The 17,937-nt window shown below is 44.7% G+C and overlaps 2 protein-coding genes across 2 annotated transcripts; one reads left to right on the top strand and one right to left on the bottom strand.

Annotated features, from left to right (window-relative positions):
* Positions 1 to 4,795: 4,795 nt before the first annotated feature.
* Positions 4,796 to 6,836, bottom strand: LOC6530386 (stress-activated map kinase-interacting protein 1). Its single transcript, XM_002091276.4, has one exon. The coding sequence runs from the start codon at positions 6,742 to 6,744 to the stop codon at positions 5,029 to 5,031; it is 1,716 nt and encodes a 571-aa protein (XP_002091312.1). The 5' UTR covers positions 6,745 to 6,836; the 3' UTR covers positions 4,796 to 5,028.
* A 259-nt stretch (positions 6,837 to 7,095) lies between these two features.
* On the top strand, positions 7,096 to 8,681 carry LOC6530385 (zinc finger protein 239). The gene is made up of 3 exons (XM_002091275.4): positions 7,096 to 7,331; positions 7,390 to 7,949; positions 8,283 to 8,681. The coding sequence occupies exons 1-3, from the start codon at positions 7,263 to 7,265 to the stop codon at positions 8,488 to 8,490; spliced, it is 837 nt and encodes a 278-aa protein (XP_002091311.1). The 5' UTR covers positions 7,096 to 7,262; the 3' UTR covers positions 8,491 to 8,681.
* Positions 8,682 to 17,937: the final 9,256 nt, after the last annotated feature.

Raw genomic sequence — 17,937 nt, 5'->3', positions numbered from 1 at the left:
CAATCTCCACGTTTACGCGACTCATTAGTGGAGGGAATCCTCGTTGCATCGCAGTTATCGCATCGCCAATTTGCATGTCAAGTGCAAGTTCAAGTGCACCATTGAAATGCGGCGCATTGGCAGCGTCATTCTCTCGACTTTTGCTTTGTGGCTGTTGTGCATTATTATATCATCGGCCATACTTATATGCCAGAATGTGAGTGGTATAAGAATAATCCCTTTAGTGGGTCTGACTTTTATGAAACACTGTGTTGCATCAGCGGGCGACCCCTCGTCCCCAGGCCATTGTTTACCCAAAAAAACTGATAAAGTTATACAAGACAAAGGCGGGACAGAACGAGAACAAACGTTTTCAATCCAATTACAAGGTGCTGCCTGTGTGCCAGTGCCTTTGCCTGTTGCCCCTCAGCGGCGGGCCACGCGGCGTATACTTGACATAAGGTCAACTGGCCATCAAATGCTCATTAATTTGCCAATTGACGACAAGCATTTCATTTCGAATTGTAGCGTGAGCTCCCCCTACAATTTGATTTGCCAACAAGTAAATTATGTTGCCAAAAAAACAAAAGTAAAAAGAAAAAGATAAATGAATAGCGAAAAGGAAAAAATCTTGCAACCTTGCGGTAAGAGACACACTGACACACTGCCAAACTGGCAACGCAACAATAAGAAATCAAGAGTTTTATTGTTTATGGGCCTGGTAGCGGACCGCAAATGGCAAATGATTTATTTAATACAAATCAAAATTATGATTTGATATTTTTCGTTTTTTTCCCTCCGCTTTGTCGGGCAGGCGTGTCCCTCCAAGATCGATTAATCCAACTCGTTTGATTGCCGTCCCAAAGCTGCAAATAATCCAGGAAGTGCTAGCATTTGAGGTAGGTCAATTCAAGAGTAACATATAGTATAAAAATGAAAAAAACCAAAATGTAGGGAGCCAGCAAATTGCCTCTAAAAGCCAATTTCGAAGCCTTATGCTGCATTGTTGTTGGTTTGCTTTGTTCACGCATTTATTTGCCTTTATCTAGCGTTTATTTGCTTTTTGCACTTAGTGCGTTCAGGGTCACCGATCTATAGCTCTGGCCGATCTATAGCTCTGCTTGCGATCGGGGCACATTAGCAATTGTTGGCAATTGTTAGCTGAAGTTTGTCCTTCTGTTGACATTTTGCACGCGCTGCCATGCTGTTGAGCCTACGCGAAAAACTCAGTTGCGCCCCGGAGATTTTCGAGTCTCGAGTGGGAAGACTTCCCAGACTTGGCTGTCAGCACCGATCAGCTTAGATATCCGAAATGGAGCTTGCCGCATTTCATTTGCAGCATGCAGCTGTTGATATATTTTAATCACCTTTTCAGCTCATTAGATTGCAATACATAAATACGACAGTTTAACTCACCTCAAGTTCAATGCTACAGCTATTTTCCTTGCATTATGCAATGCTGATGAGTTATGATCGCATATCCTGCGCGTCTGGCTAAACGGATTTATGGCTGCAAATTGCATGGATGGCCACAAAAGTGGGTCATGAGAATCCGCACACAAAGGCACTGCACTCCACTCCAGCTCGGGATTACATAATTCAGAACCTTTTATCGGGATGGCAGTGGCAGAAACCAGACGAGGAAACAGGTCCGGGACAAGGGCAGTGCAACCTTCGGCTTGTTTTGCTCAGCACTGCAAGAAAATAAACATATTCTGTATGCATTTTATAAAGAACTAAGTCACATGCATTTCCTACATAATAAACTAAAAGATAATCCGAACCAAGTTGAGAGTAAGAATATTTCATGATCGATGCAAATGACAACTCATTTCTCGCCGTGTAAGTGGCAATCACCACCTGCATCTGGTGGTGGCATCCACTTGAGAGCGGTGCCCGAAAACCAGTTCCAAGTCAAGTGCCTGCAACGAAACGAGCCCAAGTTTCGGCACTTCATTAAGGAAGCGACCTTGGCAGAGGCTGATGCCAGCACAATTTATCGCCGATGGAGGCAGGAAGACGATTCAGCCGCCGGCGACTGTGCCGCGATTCTGGACTGGACTGGACTGGAAGTGGACACGAGGAGTGGATGGGGATGCAACAGGTTGGAGAACGAATGGCTGACCTCCAGGCATGGCGTTACATATAGCATATTTTTTATTCGAATGCGTGGCCATTGTGCAGCACGCTTTTAATTAAGCCGCCTCAGATCGGAATGGAAATCGCCAAGTGCATTTGCCTCCTTTCCCGAGCGACAGAATTGGGTTACAAATGTCTCGAGGAGAATAACAAGCTGTGCAGATAAAGCCAGGGAGAACGCTGAAACTAAGCAGCTCGACTATCAGATACCCCTTACTCGCACTTGATGCGTGGAAGTTGTAGAAATCCAAGAATATATTCACTTAAGCAGTCGGGAACGCCTCCTTCCACTTATTAAATCGTTAAAGGGTGTCGAGGATATCCAGGATAATACAAAAAAAAAAACTTCATAAGTGGCTTTAACATCTAGATACATCTATTACTCCTATATTTAAAAGCCAAGTCGATATTAAATTCTTAAGTGCAAAAACAGAATAAATTCTGAAGCAGTAAAACCAATTGCACTTATGTGTATGTGATTTCTGCAATGGAGTGTTAAGTAATATTATCTTTAAGAGGTATTTATATTAAAGTTTCACCTGCAAAGAAGCAGTTGGAATGCTCATATAGTTTTTTCATGTGTGGGGCTGGGCACAATTTGGCAAAAAAAAATATTTGCAATCCCCTAAGTTGTGCAATTAAAATGGCAAGCGATTTGCGAGTTGTGGGTCCCCGATTTTTTTGTATTAATTTTTGGTTTTTGGTGCGTGCAACGCATTGGGGCAGACAACGCCTGTCGCCGTGTGGGTTGGTCCCCGGGTCTTTGGTATGTGCAAAATGTTGTGGCCATAATGAAAAGACCGACATAGCTTTTATGGCCTGCCAGTTTGTTTCTGATGTAGAAAGAACAAAAAAAAAAAAAAAAACGAAAACAAAAACAAAGCAGAAAGGGAGCTGTGATCTATGAAATTGTGGAATTATTCTAGCAATTTGCAGCATGCAAGTTACCGTTGGGCAGTATGCCATAAATTAATGCCATAATAGCTCAATTAATTTCCCGAACACGGTACAAGTTCCCACAGCATATGGAAAACAAACATCGCAAAACGGAAGCGAATCTGAAAGTGTACAGCAATGAAAAGTTAAGTATACGTACGAGTATGCCGATCAGTGATAACTTAATGCCGTTTATGAGTTGCCCAGCAATACGTATAATTGGAAGTTTAGCTGCCGTATCTTTCGGCTATCATAATGGATCGAACTTTTCGGTCCGGTTGCGTGACTCAGGCGCAAAATGCATTTTCCAGCGATTAATCTGCATGTGTAGCCGCAGAGAATGAAAAACGTATCTCTGTTCAGATAGCTGAATATTCGCACACACGAGTACATATGTGCGCACTGCGCGGCGGCCTTCAAAAATGGCAACAAACGCGACATTAAATTATGCGCCTAGGCCTATTATTTTATGCAATTGATAAATTGACAACGAGGTCCGCTCACTTTTGTGTTTTTCCATTTTTTTTCGCAGTGAAAATCCGCTCACATGCGTGCCAAGTTTCTTGCCCCGCCTACCACATACACCACATATACCATATACATATATATATGTGGCATATAAAATCGCATAATGCCTGGCAACTTTCATATCGAGTGAACTTTTCGCTGTTTGTCATTCAATTTCAATGTCAAGGCTGTCGCTGTTTTAATGCATTTATTGCCTTTCAATTAGGCGCAGTCGCATCCTTGTCGAAATTAGCCGCCTCTGCTGAATTTGCTTAGGCAAATTAGCTGATAACTATGCTGCTTTCGGTGAAATTCAGTGAAGTAGTGCCGTACGAACCAAAACAAACAATTCGAAGGCGACGCACTTGCCGATAATAAATTCAATCCCAACTATAAATACCAATGTATTTGACAAATTGTCTGCGATATTCAAATTTGTCTTTCAAAAGAATGGGCCAGAGTTTCTGTCAAGGCTGCATCAGATAGGCATAAATCATTTAACCCCAACTGACTGGACATATCGAACATGAAAATAGGCGTTTTCCTTTTATTTTATCGCCTATTTGAGATCGCTGCCATTTGTTAGTCACTTTTTTGGTTTTTTTTTTCGGCCTATGGGGCGTATGAGTGATGCTGAATTTAGGTCTCATCTTAACCACTTCCTCGGGGAATTGCATCCCCATTGCAGTGTGATTCACTTGGCCATAAATCGAGAGCTGACAGTTGCCTCGATTTGGTCACGCCAACAGCATCATCATCGGCATCAGACGAACGGCCTCAAATGTCGCGCTTTTTGGCGTGATTTCGAGTCGCTAACCTTGGCCTTAGAATGCGCTGCAAGCTTGTTAGTCTGTGCGCCGCTAATGCTGATGCAGATGCATATGCATGCAACGATCGTCTAACGGCAGTTAGCCATTATTCTCGACTGCTCCACAGCTGCTGGCTGGCGACCCAGACCCAACCCATTCATCGTTGGCATTGCTAAACTAAAAATAAACTTCCAAGCCGAAAACAATATGCAGTAATACGACGAACGGTTAGGTTCGTCCCCGTCTGGTCGGCTGTGCGATTAATTGCACATTGATTACAGACAATTGCCGTGGGTAGAGCGAGAAAAACGGAAATAAAAACCAGATATACTGCTAAAAACGCCAACAAATCGCTCGTGAATCGTGTCAAAACCGCACTGAAAACGCCAGCAGCAAGGCGGAAGCCAAATGCACAACAATTTCGATTTTAAGTGAGTTTTTAGCAATTTTATTTTCAGGACCAGGCTTCGTAGTTAGGTGAGTTCAATAAATACTTACGGGCTAGGCAAACATGTGTAACACAATCTTTAGTTAGCAACTAATACAACTTATCGAACAGGTGGCGGAGGCGGAGATGTAGGCGGAGGCGTTGCAGCGGCAGTGGCAGTAGCCCGCCTGCTAGGCACACGAGCAGCAGCCGCTGCCATAGGAATAAATACTACAACTTCAGCTGCCTCTTCTCCTGCTTCCGATCGCGCTGCAGCAGGAACTCGCGCCTCAGATCGCTGGACCGCATCTCGAGTATGCAGTTCAGCTTGTTGTGGATCTGCTCCGCCGTGTGGGTGTCCGTGTCGAAGTCGTAGTGCTTAAAGCGAATATTGCTGCTGGAAAAGAGTCCAGAGGAATGACCCGGACTGTTGGGCGAGTGGGCAATTCCTGCACTGCCGCTTCCCGCATTTAGGGTGGTTACGCTGGCATTGATCTGTGCCGAAGTGCAGCCCGTGGAGAAGGAAGGGGAGGAGGAGTTTGACTTCAGCCAGATGCGCAACAAAGCCTTTAAGTGGCGTCGCTCCAAAATCTCGCAGTGGGCCACAAAGTCGATTGGCGTGGATACGGGCTTCTTCTGCGGCCAGAACTTGGCGTTCTTGTACTGATCGATCTCTATTCTCTCACCAGATATTCCCAGTGTCACATCGGACTTAAAGAACCTCTTGTCTATGATGTTCAGGCGGAAAGTACGATGCATGGGTGCTTCCAGCATGTCATTATGATTCAGCAGGCGCTTCTCGTACTCCTTTACATTGTCGTGTGGACTATCGCCTCCTCCTCCTCCTCCTGCTCCTCCAGGATCACTAGTTCCGCCATTAAGGTTAATATTTTGCAGTGCCTTGACAGCCGCTTCGGCCAGAGCCGTCTTGTCCTCCACGGAAGTCATGGATTTGCTGCCCAGCTGATTGTGGTAATCAACTCTGGTCACTGGAGCTAATGGCCTACGCTCTGCGAGGGTCAGTTGGGAGAAGCCAAACTTAGAGCAGGGTTCGCGATTGTCCAAGGGTGGGAAGTCCTCCATATCGTCATTATCCTCTGTCATATACAAAGCGTAATGCTGCAGGGACTTCAAAGGAACGTCGGGATACTGTAAAGAGGTCTTGTAGCAGACATAACCAATGACCTCCTGGATTTTGGCAGTGGCTACGACGCAGATCTTCAACGGATAGTTGCGATCCGGCTCGGGAAGCATATTTAAAAACACGTTGATCCTTTTCGTTTGCATACCCACTTGAGAGGTGCCATCGAAGCGGGCGAATTCAATGAAGCGATTCTGTGTTTGCTTGGGACTTTTCGCCAACTGTTCAGTGAGCTGGCTCTGAACACCCTCATCTGACAGCTCATCGTCGTTGGCTTTCGGTTCCTTTTTAGCTGGCTCAGCTTTGCTGGGGGGCAGCTCCTTGCGCCTGAAGAAATCATCGCTGTCCGGTGGCTGCACTTCCTCCTGGTAGTTGACACTTTTGATGCGCGCAGCCCTTCGCTTGGCAATATCCAGTTTCTCCAGTTTTTGGGCAGTGTTGGAGCGAAAACGATGGGCGCCCACCTCCGGATACATCTGGATGTCGAAGGAGTGCGTGGACATGTCCTCCTCGTCGTCGCTGAGGTCAAGTCCCGGATAGCAAATGAAGTCCACATCTTGGAGTGGTGCATCCGGATGACGGGTGTTCCGCTCCGGCGTTGTCCCAACCCCCGTCGGCGCTGACTTGTGCGACCGTCGCCAATGATAGTGATCTCCTCCAGCGCCCGAGTTACCGAATATTCGCAAATAGTGTTTGGGCATGTCATCGCTCAGCATCACCGTCTCGCACATTCCGGTGTCGTCTGTGGATATGAAGGAGTTGCGGATATGGGAGAGCAGCCAGTGCTGATTGGAGTAGGTGGCCATGGTGGTAAACAAAAGAAAGTCGCTTTTCCGAAATTAATTTCTATTTATCTCAGCATCTCGGGAAAATGCACTAACGCATTATGATTATCTAGAGATGGAACATCGCTGTTGTCACTGGTCACTTTTTGGGGTTGGTAACGAATAGCAGGCACAAGTCACCGTTCCTGACAATAGGTATAAACAATACTTACTAAATAAATTTACGTAATTTTGCTATCTAGAGTATGTTAATAAATTTAATTCGCATAATAAAAAAAAACAGTACCTGTAAAACAAAGTAATTGTTTTGAATTCAGGTGCATTGTCAGTTCTAGCGGTACTCGTTAAATCTAGTATATTCTTTCGCGACAAACGGTCACTCTGGGCCACCATATGACTTTTTTCTGGACGCGAAAATCTGCAGAGTTACAGAATAAGTTAATTAAAGTGAGTTTTTCGCCACCTGACCTGCCATTTTTCGATGTCCACTCCTTGAGAACTCCCAATCGGATCGAGTCGATGTGCTAGCCAACGGCGAAATGGCGGGCATGGAGGTAGAATTCGACGAGACGGTGGCCAATCAGTTCAGCTGCAAGCGCTGCGACCGAGTAAGTTTCTGGGAAATGTCTCCTATTACCCTGATCTAACCACTATCCATCGACGCAGACCTTCAAGAGCAAGCGGGATCAGACGTTACATCGACAGGAGGTGCACAACCACAACAAGACCACCTACGAGTGCAAGCTGTGCGCGAAGAGCTTCTGCAATTCTGGGAACCTGGATCGCCACATGAAGGTGCACAACGATGTGCGGCCCTTCGTGTGTAATATCTGCTCGAAAGCCTTTGCCCAGGCTGTGAACCTGCAGCGACACTATGCGGTGCACAGTGGGGAGCGGCCCTTCACCTGTAACTTCTGCAACAAGTCCTTCACCCAGCAGAGCAACATGAAGCGCCACAAGATGACACACACAGGCGAGAAGCCTTTCCGCTGCCAGCGTTGCGGCAGGTACTTCTCCCAGCTGGTCAACCTCAAGAAGCACAAGCTAGGCCACCTCAACGCCAAGCCCTACCAGTGCAACTACTGCGAGAAGGGCTTCACCCAGCTGTCCAACTTCAAGCGCCACCTGCAGTCGCACATTAAGGAGGGCGTCGATGTGGACGTGCCCGCCTCCATCCAGGCGGCTGCGGCCCTTGCCAGGGAACGGCTCGAGGCGGAGCAGAAACCGTAAGTACTTGCCGGCTGTAGAAGATCAAGGTGCCCTTTGATTAGATCAACCTGTTCAGACCTACCTCAAGTTGTCTATTCGGCACTGATTACTGACGGGCTAGATTAGATTTGGCGCTGTTCAGAGTGCGAAGCTCTGTTTATTTCCTTTTATAAGCAATCAATACTATATGCGTTTTTAAAGTATAGGTAGTGTATATATACATATAAAGTAATATATGTCAGCAAACAGTTCTAACTTATGCTACACATATTGAATAGCCTCATAACAATCCTTGATCCTTCTACGTTTCCTTGTTGTGAACTACCGAAATAACAGCATTCCATTTTCAGAAGCTTTTTCGAGTGCATGGTGTGTCGGGCCATCTTCGATACCTTCGCTGACTATGAGAAGCACGAAACCAAGTGCCATGAGGACCACGAAAGGGCTCAGCTGGAGGTAAACCAGATGTCCCACATGCATCCAGACGACTATTTGCCCATGAAGTTCGCCGTGCCGGATCTGGATACGCACGAAATCATAATTGAGACTACGCATTAGAAATGGCGATAATGTTAAACAAAAAACCACGAAAACACACAACCCAACTCACACCTAAACATACAAATAGCGGCGATTCCGTCGGGAAGATAGAATGTGAAGAATATTGCATTGAATATACAGATATGAATATATATGCAGGCCAACATAGTTCTCCATTGAATTACATTAATAAATGCAATAAATATGCAGATAACCATGGTGAATCCTTCGCTATCCCAGTCGCTAATCGACCCGATCTCTGTTTACATTGTTGCGTGCGCCGTTAAGTCAGGCTAACCCGTCGATTTACGGACCCTAAAGACGTTTTAACTGCACCCTTTATGATGTGCAATTTTATGAGCATATGTATGATATTCGCTGGATTTTCCCGAGTCACATCATCAATTCTCTCGTTCGCAAGCCCCGAAACCTCACAGTGCGTAAATTGTCGCTTTAATGACACATTTCGCCCAGCCGTAAAACTGTCCCTTTTCCAGCTTGTCAGGCAAACATTCTTGCGTCATTAATGTGACAAATATGTTTGCCCAAACAGTCACGTTACTACTCACTGTTGCTGAAAAAGTTCGAATAAGAAAGGTACAGAAATCGCCCGACGGGTCCATAATTTATACATGTGATTTCTCGGCTATTTGATTGAAACTAATTAAAGGCACGTGCCTGACTTGTGACTTCTGACTTGTTTACAAGCCACCAGTCATAGAGCAATAATTGATCGCAGAGTCCTTGCTATCAGCATCCATCGCTCGCTCTGACCACGTCCCTTGTGGCCTTCACAGTCATCGTTTTTGCGGCACTAAATCAAACTATTTATACATCTGACTCCCCAGACCCACTGCTCCGCTCTCACAGGGAAATAATATTTCATGTCCACATCGTTGTCCTGCCACATTTTCTGGCTGTGCATGTGTGCGCCTGGTTCAATTGGCATGCGGCTGCTTAAATGGTCACTGCTTGGGGCCTCGGACTAATAGGTCCACATTTATTAAGCTGCCCAATGTCATTTGTTATAAATTTATTGTGGTAGCTGCCCTGCTCCTGATCTCAGCTCATAAGTTTAAGCAGTCAAGTAAAGTTGCCAAGGAACTGCATCTGATTAATAGTATGGTGATCTCGTCAGAGATTGTAGGTTCGTTTAATTAAAATTATTTAAATTGCTCGGAAATGCTGCATGTTCCGTTTAAATTGAGCAACTCTTACTTCAATTGATTACTTCATTTATTGTTGTTCCTGAATCTCTTAAACAGAGAAATGCAAAATTGTGGTTCCTTTTCAGCATCTATTGTACAAAAAATCTATGCTGCAGATTCAGGGTTTGTTTTTTCAATGAAATCGATACCTTGTTCTGCCCCGCCCCTTTTTAAGGCGCCGTTTGGGGGATTTTAATTTAGTGTGTGTGCTTTTTTATACAGTTCAAATATTTGTTCGCCGAGATTGTGTGGCAATAACGGTCCGTTTGCCCACCAAAACACTTTTCGCCCTTTTTTTTATGTGTACGAATTGTTTGCTCAGCAGTGCACAGCATGCAAATAATCACACTCGAATCACAGTATGCACAAGCATTTGGGGGCGTGGCAGCTATGACGTCAGCCGAGGTTAATGAGTTCTGGGCTGCCTCATTTCCTTTTTTAATCAAACAAGTTGACAAAGCCAAACAGCATCATCAGTTTTGCACACGCAGTTGAGTCATTAAGGCCAACGCCTGGGATTAGGCAATGATTTTTCTTGCTTTTTCCTTTGCTGAAAACTTCTCAGTCCACAAGCCAATTTCCATTCGACATTTTTTGTGTGACACTCAGCCAAGTGCCACCCGCATATCCCACATTGATTTGGCAAATGCTCCATCCGGCGGCCATCATCACCATCACCATTAGCATTATCAGATCTCTGCATCCTGTCATTTGGCTTGGAAGTACAAGCCAAAGCCACAAACTGTTGGCCAAGTCAGAATCAGAGAATCAGAAGGTGTGAAAAACCGCAGAATGTAGCTCAAGCAGTCGTTGCTTTTCATTTTCATGTTGCTCCTGTGCTGCTGGACTCGCTGCGGTGACGTTAATGGTGCTGGTGCAACTGCTGCATCTGCTGCAACTACTGCATCTGCAGCAACTGCTGTTTTTGCTGCAGCTCAGACTTTGCTAGCCGCACATTATGGCCACCAAGTGGCTGGCCAAACGAGAATGTCAGTGGCAGGAAACGGAGACTCACATGCGTGTTGCTGGCGGAATCGTAGCTGCAACTGGTTTTACCCGCAATTCGCCTTGCATTAGTGCCACGTAATTGAGTTTTACGTATGCAATGGAGCTACCATTTGCATGTTCCTGGTAGTGTCTCCAGCTATTTTCCCCCATTGAATGAGCCATAATTAAGACATTTGCTAGCCGGGCAATTGAATTTTATTGCCGCAAAAAGTGCCGAACTTTGCCATTTGATTGTTCGCCTTTTCAATGGTGGCGTATAAATACACGACGCAAATCTATCCAAATGAAGTCATTGCCATGACAGGCGACCCATTCGGCCATAAATACGAATTTATTCTATCTATAGTAGGTTTTGGCATTGTTTTGCTCGGTATTTTGCGTATGCCACTCACAGCGGATGTTTGGCCTGGCGAAACGTGACACCCACAGACTGCGTGTCTCTCTAGATGTCCATGTGAATCCCATCCCCGCAGTTTGGCAATGAAAATGGTTAACGCACACATATGCATACCGCCTGTCAAACACGCAAGCTGCTTAAACTAGCGCCTGTAGTGCGTGTGTATGTGTGTGTGTGTGTCTGTGTGGGAGGGAAGTTTCGGCCAGGTTAATTTGGGAAATGTGCCAAGCACCTAACAGGCATGACTATCCGATAGGTGTGAGAATGCACTCTGAAAAAATCCTCTGTCGTTTGTACGCGTGTCCAAGTTAAACTTTTGGCATAACTCATAACCAATTTGTGGCAACTTTAAGTTGTTATTCAACTTTTCAGATACAAATGAGTCCACACGTCGTATGAGTAATATTAAGTTTACTAATAACTTTTTAAATTGCATGCCCAAACGAATGTAAATTAAGATCTGAGTATGCGATTTAATTTCTGACTGTATGTTTTTAGTTTGCAAACAGTGTCACCGGCTTAACTCCGCAGCGGCACTCGGGGCCATTATAATTGCCAAGAGCAGGCATTTTGGGAGTCATCACAAACACCGGGCCTAATCAAGGGGGAATTGGTTATGACTTCTGTCTGACTGCCAGCCTGACTTAACAATCAGCAGACGGCTCGAAATAAACACTGCTGACAGTAATGCAATTTAATCGGGATGGAACTGGGAATGATGGCTCATCAAAGGCGTTGAGTTACGCTTGTTTAGTTGTTTAGTTGCGATGTTACCCATTTTATTGCCGCCCATTTGGGGGCATAGTTTGCCGGCTCGGCAAAAGTGTTAATGCTGAACGTGCTCAGACAGTGACCACAAATCCTCGCCAGGATAATGGAAATTTATGTGCGTTTAAATAGTGAAAATGTCGCCACATGCCGTTGGTCCCACACGCCAAATAGTTGATGTGTTGTAATTTTCCTGCAATGTTGTCCGTTTCTCTATTGAGCACAAATTGAAACCGAGCGTAAACCATGATGCCCCCAAGCTGTAGCTCCTGAGCAAATGCAAATGACGGTGGATGTCGGGGGTGGAAATATGTGTGGAGCTGCATAAATTAGGTCAGCAGTTATTAAATGCATTTTATTCATAAGCTTAAAGCCCCGCACACGCTTTTCCAGACAAATTAAATTTCTGGCCGTCGAGGATTGTCACTCGACTGAAACTTTTGCATATCAAAGCAAAGCTGGGACTTCCGGTCCTTCGTCTGCTCTCTGGTCATAAATATTTGATGAGCTACTGCATTCCTCCTGGCATTCGTTGGCCATTCCGAAGATAAAATACCTGTGACCGTCGACAAGAAGGGTGTAATAGATTAGCATGCTGTATACTGTGTTGTGCTCCGTTTATTTATAGCTGGGCACCGGGTTGGATATGAATTCCTAAGCTCTGCAGTGTTTAATTTCTGATGTGCATGTGCAAAAATATTTAATATAAAGCTCGGATAAAGCTGGTCAAGCGTGTGAGCAATAAACTTTGAATGGTTTTCTGCTGTGGAATCTCGAGAGTGTTTGGGAACATGACCCATTCAATTTACTGGCAACTGAAGTCCACTCCCAGCAGCACTCTAATTGCCTGTCAGAATCACTAGACGGATCTGGGACTCTTCCCTGCTAATCCGTAAGCGTACTGGCAATTTATTCCGATTGTAGCTGCAATTAAAGTGACTTGTTTTAACACATCCTTTCTGCAAGTGCTCGGTGGGCGTATCCTTTGTTACCACCAACTAACTACTAATTGCGGCCGTATGGGGTAAAGTTTCTACGGTATACGGTATACGCTTTGTTCATCGGTTGCACAAGCTGTTTGCCTTTTTGATTAGAAGTTGTTGCGTACTGCGTACTGCAATACTGCGGCTGTGGAATGGCCTGCAATTCCTTATTACGTATACGCCGCATGGGCCCAGCTGTGCAAGCAATGGGAAAACATTAAAGTTGATGGGAAAATAATGTAAAATGCAAGCAACTATTTATGATGCATGTCAGTTGGGTAGCTGAATTTCATTTCCAACAGCAAGGAATTTTCATCGATCAGTGTTTGCTATATTTTTCTTTTCGTTTCCTATCCCTTTTGGTCTCAAAAATATTGATTAGCTTGGTGGCTGCTCTCGGGCAGATTTTGCCATTGATTTGAATTTAAAATGAAGGCCACATCGAATTTAATATATATTCAAATATGAGCAGCAGACCAAACTGGAGCAGGCACTCAATTCGACATCCACCCCATTCAATTGGCTCCTGTAGGCCCTTCGTTTCGTGGCGATGTAAATAAAACAAAAAGTCAAAATTGTAAATACTCGACCAGCGTAGTCGAGTCTAATTAGAAACGAATTTACGGCGCATTAATGTCTCATTAAATATTTCATTTGATTTGCCTTTGCTGTCGTGGTGTTATTAAAATTCAATTTCGAATGTTTACCATCTATTTCCGTCTGCGTTTGCATAAATTTCCAGCGGCCCAGCAGCAGCAGCTTTGCAATGACAAAGAGCACACTTTGTTTGGGTATATTTTTAAATAAATAAATTTGTTTCGTCCATTAAGGGAAAGGAGTCCCCGGCACATGAGTCCACGAGTCCATGAGCTTCGGCTCAAGCTTAGGCCAAGATTTATGGCCTAAGCCGGCGTCGCATGTGCGGAGAGCCTAGGTAAGCCCAAGAACATTTCAATTTCTTTGCCGCGTTTTTAATATCCAGCCGGAAATTGCAGACACTTAGTGCTCCATCCCTCAAGTCAAAAGATCCCTTTCCCCTTCCCCTTCCTAATCAAAAGCGTAACTCCATTGCGGTTTTGATGATTGCCGCAAATATTTCATGGCTGTCTAATACCCGAAATTCATTGTCAGCTGCCGCTGATGTGGAACTAAATGTGAGCCGTTTTTAAGGAGGGAAATGCCAGGAAGCCACATATGCGAGTCCATTTGGCAGAGAGACACAGAGAGCTTTCCACAATTTTCGCACACGATTTATACACGAATGCGAAGCAACCTTACCGCTCTACCGCTTTTCCCTAACCACAAATCCTGTGAGTACGTCCTGGGTTGCGAAAACTCTGGGGATTTGCACATCAAACATTTCCATCGATGTAAAATCTGTTTGTCATTTTTGATGGCCAGCCAAATGCTTGGATGAATCTGTGGCTGTTCGAGGACCATTTTAACCATGACTGCCGCATTCGCCGCCGTTTATCATTGAGTGGAATTTCATGGCTGACACGCTGAATGTTGGGCCTGATCAAAGTTAATCACTTGTGTGGAAACTGGTCAGAGATTTGATTCGATTTTGATTGCCTGTCGTGGGAAAATGAAGTTGGGGAATACGCACTAGAGTGCCGGGGAATTCTGTTGAGTTTATAAGCATTGATTAAATTCCTAGATATAAAGTTGCCTATTATTTCCATGACCCATTAAAGGACTTTCATGAGAGCTTCCTCATGGCAACAAAATTATTAGGTATTACATGGGGGGTACAGATCGTAATATAGCACGCAGTTCTAGTCACACCACAATTACACTTTGATTTAACACATATTTTTAACCCCAAGCTAAGTTGCCAGACATTGTTTCCTGTGTGGCGTGTATATCTAAAGGGCTTTGCATATTCTAATAGCTGGGAAATTATTCCCTCGACAGTTGCAAAACTCGTTCTGCAACTCGGAGAGAAACAAAGCAAGCCAACAAAAATCATCAAAAATCTGCAACAAATTTCACAAATTAAAAGTCTCGGGGCGAAGGGGGAAAGCGGAGGGAAAGGGATGGGCAGGAAAACGAGGGCGGAAAAGTGGGTCATGAGTAGCAAAGCGACTCCCCGGAGGACGGCTATTTGCACCCCTCGCCAGCTTGGATTTATTTTTACCCGCTTTTCCTTTTAGACGCTCACTTTCATTGCATTTTAAATTGCAAATGCCAGCCCACAATGGGTTTCACCATCAAGGCGACACCAATAAGAATAATTACCGACACTAAGTGCAACAATTGTTTGTAAATTTAATTAGCAGTTTTAAATAATTCACTGCGGTTCGCCGACTGTATCAGCGTTTAATTCGCGCGCACATCATATTGATGGAATATTAATTTGCTGCCAAAGGTGGACAGCACAGCCGGTGAAAACTGAGTGCCTACCAACTTCGTAACAACCTAATTATATTCCCCCCATTGTTTGGCACAAGTTCGCCAGCAGTTTTCATCACACACTTTGCGGTTACTGAGTGACCAATAAGTTTTTCCTCTGCTGGCAGTTTTCTTTTGTTATGTCTAACAAATTTGCTTGTCAAAAGCAGAAAAACTTTCGCAGCACACAGAGAGGAGTCCTCTTTTCTTCGCTTCATAGACACAACAGGAGCCGGAACTTCTTATCGCTGGATAAAAACACAATGTCTCCACTGTACACCGTGCAGCACTTCTCAGGTGGAGTTTGTTTGAAAAGAACACACTTTATGTTCGTTGTGTACACAACATAATTCAATGTAAGCAGGCAAGCGCAAAACTCGAAACACCGGAGGGATGTGGCCATTCCCACAGCCATTTCAAGTCCATGCACGAGCAGTCACCACTGTACGGGTAGTCGAGGATACGGCATGCAGAAGCTGAGGAGCAGCTGCTGGCTCGACAATGGGCAATCGGCAAAGTCAATGCCGCAAGCCGGAAGTTGGCATTTGCCAGAGGCAATACTCTTCTATAGGGGTACTGCCATTTTCACAGCAGACTTGTAAGTAATTGGAATTCCCTGATGAATGCATAGCATACTTATCCATTGCGTGTCATTATTACGTATACGCCAAGGAGTCGCAGCTGTCCAAGTTGTGAAAAAGTTATTTTATAGATGGGGAAGAGAAACTAGAAACTGATGATCGTGGATTTATATTGTTAGTACTGCATAAGTAAACTGAAGAGCATTGCCAACTTGATTCCCTCGCTCCCTGGTCATACTACCACTTTCACCTCATACCCTCTCATAGTTTCCTTTCCTCCCACTTGACTGAATCCTGGCTTGGCATTTGATGGAGAAATGGGACAAGAGACAGACGTCCAATGGCAATGGCAAACACTTTGTCAAAAGTGCAGGGCGCATAAATCAAACTGCAGGCCACTCATTGCCGCCCCACCCGCCTCCTTGGCAGCCTGACACTTGATTTGAATTGCTGAGCAGATCTCAAATAGAATTTCAGTGGTTTAGTGGCCTGTGGTTAACCCATTAAGATGCATGACTCGAAATAAGCTTGCTGTGGCCTATAAATCACGGAACGCTTTCTAAACTTTTGGCTCTAACCCAATGAAATCCCTTAAGGCCTCTTCCCATTTCAATTAGTTTCATGACTCTCTCTCTCTTTCGAAATCCAAACAACAGCTCGCTTACCTTGACCAGGGTGTTGCAAGTTTTTCGATTTCATAAATCTCATTGGGCCCCAGTCCAGGATACAAAAAAAAGAAAGAAAAAAAACAAACGAGGCGAACTTCGAATGACTATGTCCTTTTTCAAAAGCGAGGCGCCACGAAACTTTTTTGGAACGACAGCTGCACAAACAAAACGGAGAGAGCCACCCACATGCAATCGAAGGACATCGAAAAGGATGTGCTGGTGTGTTAAAATTTCACCCATATGCAAGCTAGCCCGTAGTTAATTATGCACTTGGCTGGCATAATTGTTTGATGGACAGTTGGGGAATTGGGTTTGGATAGGGGGAAACGGAAAGTGGAAAATGGAAAACGGGAAAATAATGCAAGCTGGTTAAGTGCTAAATTAGCGGCTTCCAACTGCCAGCAGTTTCGCAACTCGAATTGCGTCGCACTCGAAACAGTTTGCATTCAAATTCAAATTCAAATTTCGGCCCTAAGCCAGTAACGCGGCGGTAGTCGACTTGACGGCTGATTAGGTTTATTATTCGTCGCTTTTTGGGGAAATCCATTTTAAGCCGGCTCCCAGGATCAGGCAGTTCCTGGGACACCCTAATTAGTATGCATGTCACAGCCTGTGTGGAAGCGACAGATGTGACGGGGCATTCAATGTTTTCGCACAACAAACAAAACCCAAAGAGGTGGAAACGGAGATACTACGAATACTTTGGGCCTCTTTACGACACTTTAAAGAGGATTGAGCCGAGTAGTTACTTTTTAATGAACACCAATAACGCTGTGCAACAATGAATTCCAAATGCCATTTTCTGCAAATAATTGCCTGAGCTTATTACCCATTAAGCTACTGCAGATTTCATTTCACTCATCCATTGTTTGTTCAATTGCTGACTTTAAGATGACAGAGGTGCCCTCATCTAAGCCCCCTTTATACTGCATTTATTTTCCTATTTGAGTGTAATTTCGCGTTAACATTGTCACGTTTTTCGCCCAAATCGAACGTTTAAGACGCGACAGCAAGGCAAACAAGGACGCGGCCCACACGGCGTATGTGTAATGTGTTAAAAATGACGGCGTTTTCGCGCGTCTGCCGCCAGGGATTAGTGGCAAGTGACTGAAAGGATATGCGGGCATATGTCCTTGAAACTAAAGGACCAGCTCTGAGCTACGAAACCGAACCTGAAACTTTTTCGGCCTGTTGGGGGGCAAAAGGGCGAATAGCAATCTTACTTAACACAAAATATATTGTGGCAGCGCCATTTTCAATGGCTACGAGGGCTGTTCAAACAGTTTTCGAATGTGGTTTGGGATTGGTCCTCAAACTGATGGCGTTACCCACTTGGCAGACGCTTAGATTAATGTTTGCCTGGCAGACACAAAGGATATTTGATAAATGATCCCGGCCATAATGTTTTCCTTCATCTAGCCGCTCAACATGTGTAAGTACATCTATACGAGTCGAGGC

Source organism: Drosophila yakuba, chromosome 2R, assembly GCF_016746365.2.
Source record: "Drosophila yakuba strain Tai18E2 chromosome 2R, Prin_Dyak_Tai18E2_2.1, whole genome shotgun sequence".
NCBI classification, from domain to species: Eukaryota; Metazoa; Arthropoda; class Insecta; order Diptera; family Drosophilidae; genus Drosophila; species Drosophila yakuba.
This window is presented reverse-complemented; position numbering and strand designations above follow the sequence as displayed.

Excerpts from the sequence above, each read along its gene's own strand:
- LOC6530386 (XM_002091276.4), bottom strand. The coding sequence starts at position 6,744 with ATGGCCACCTACTCCAATCAGCACTGGCTGCTCTCCCATATCCGCAAC.
- LOC6530385 (XM_002091275.4), top strand. The coding sequence starts at position 7,263 with ATGGCGGGCATGGAGGTAGAATTCGACGAGACGGTGGCCAATCAGTTC. Across the intron at positions 7,332-7,389 it reads GCTGCAAGCGCTGCGACCGA|ACCTTCAAGAGCAAGCGGGA; the intron begins GTAAGTTTCTGG and ends CCATCGACGCAG. Across the intron at positions 7,950-8,282 it reads CTCGAGGCGGAGCAGAAACC|AAGCTTTTTCGAGTGCATGG; the intron begins GTAAGTACTTGC and ends TTCCATTTTCAG.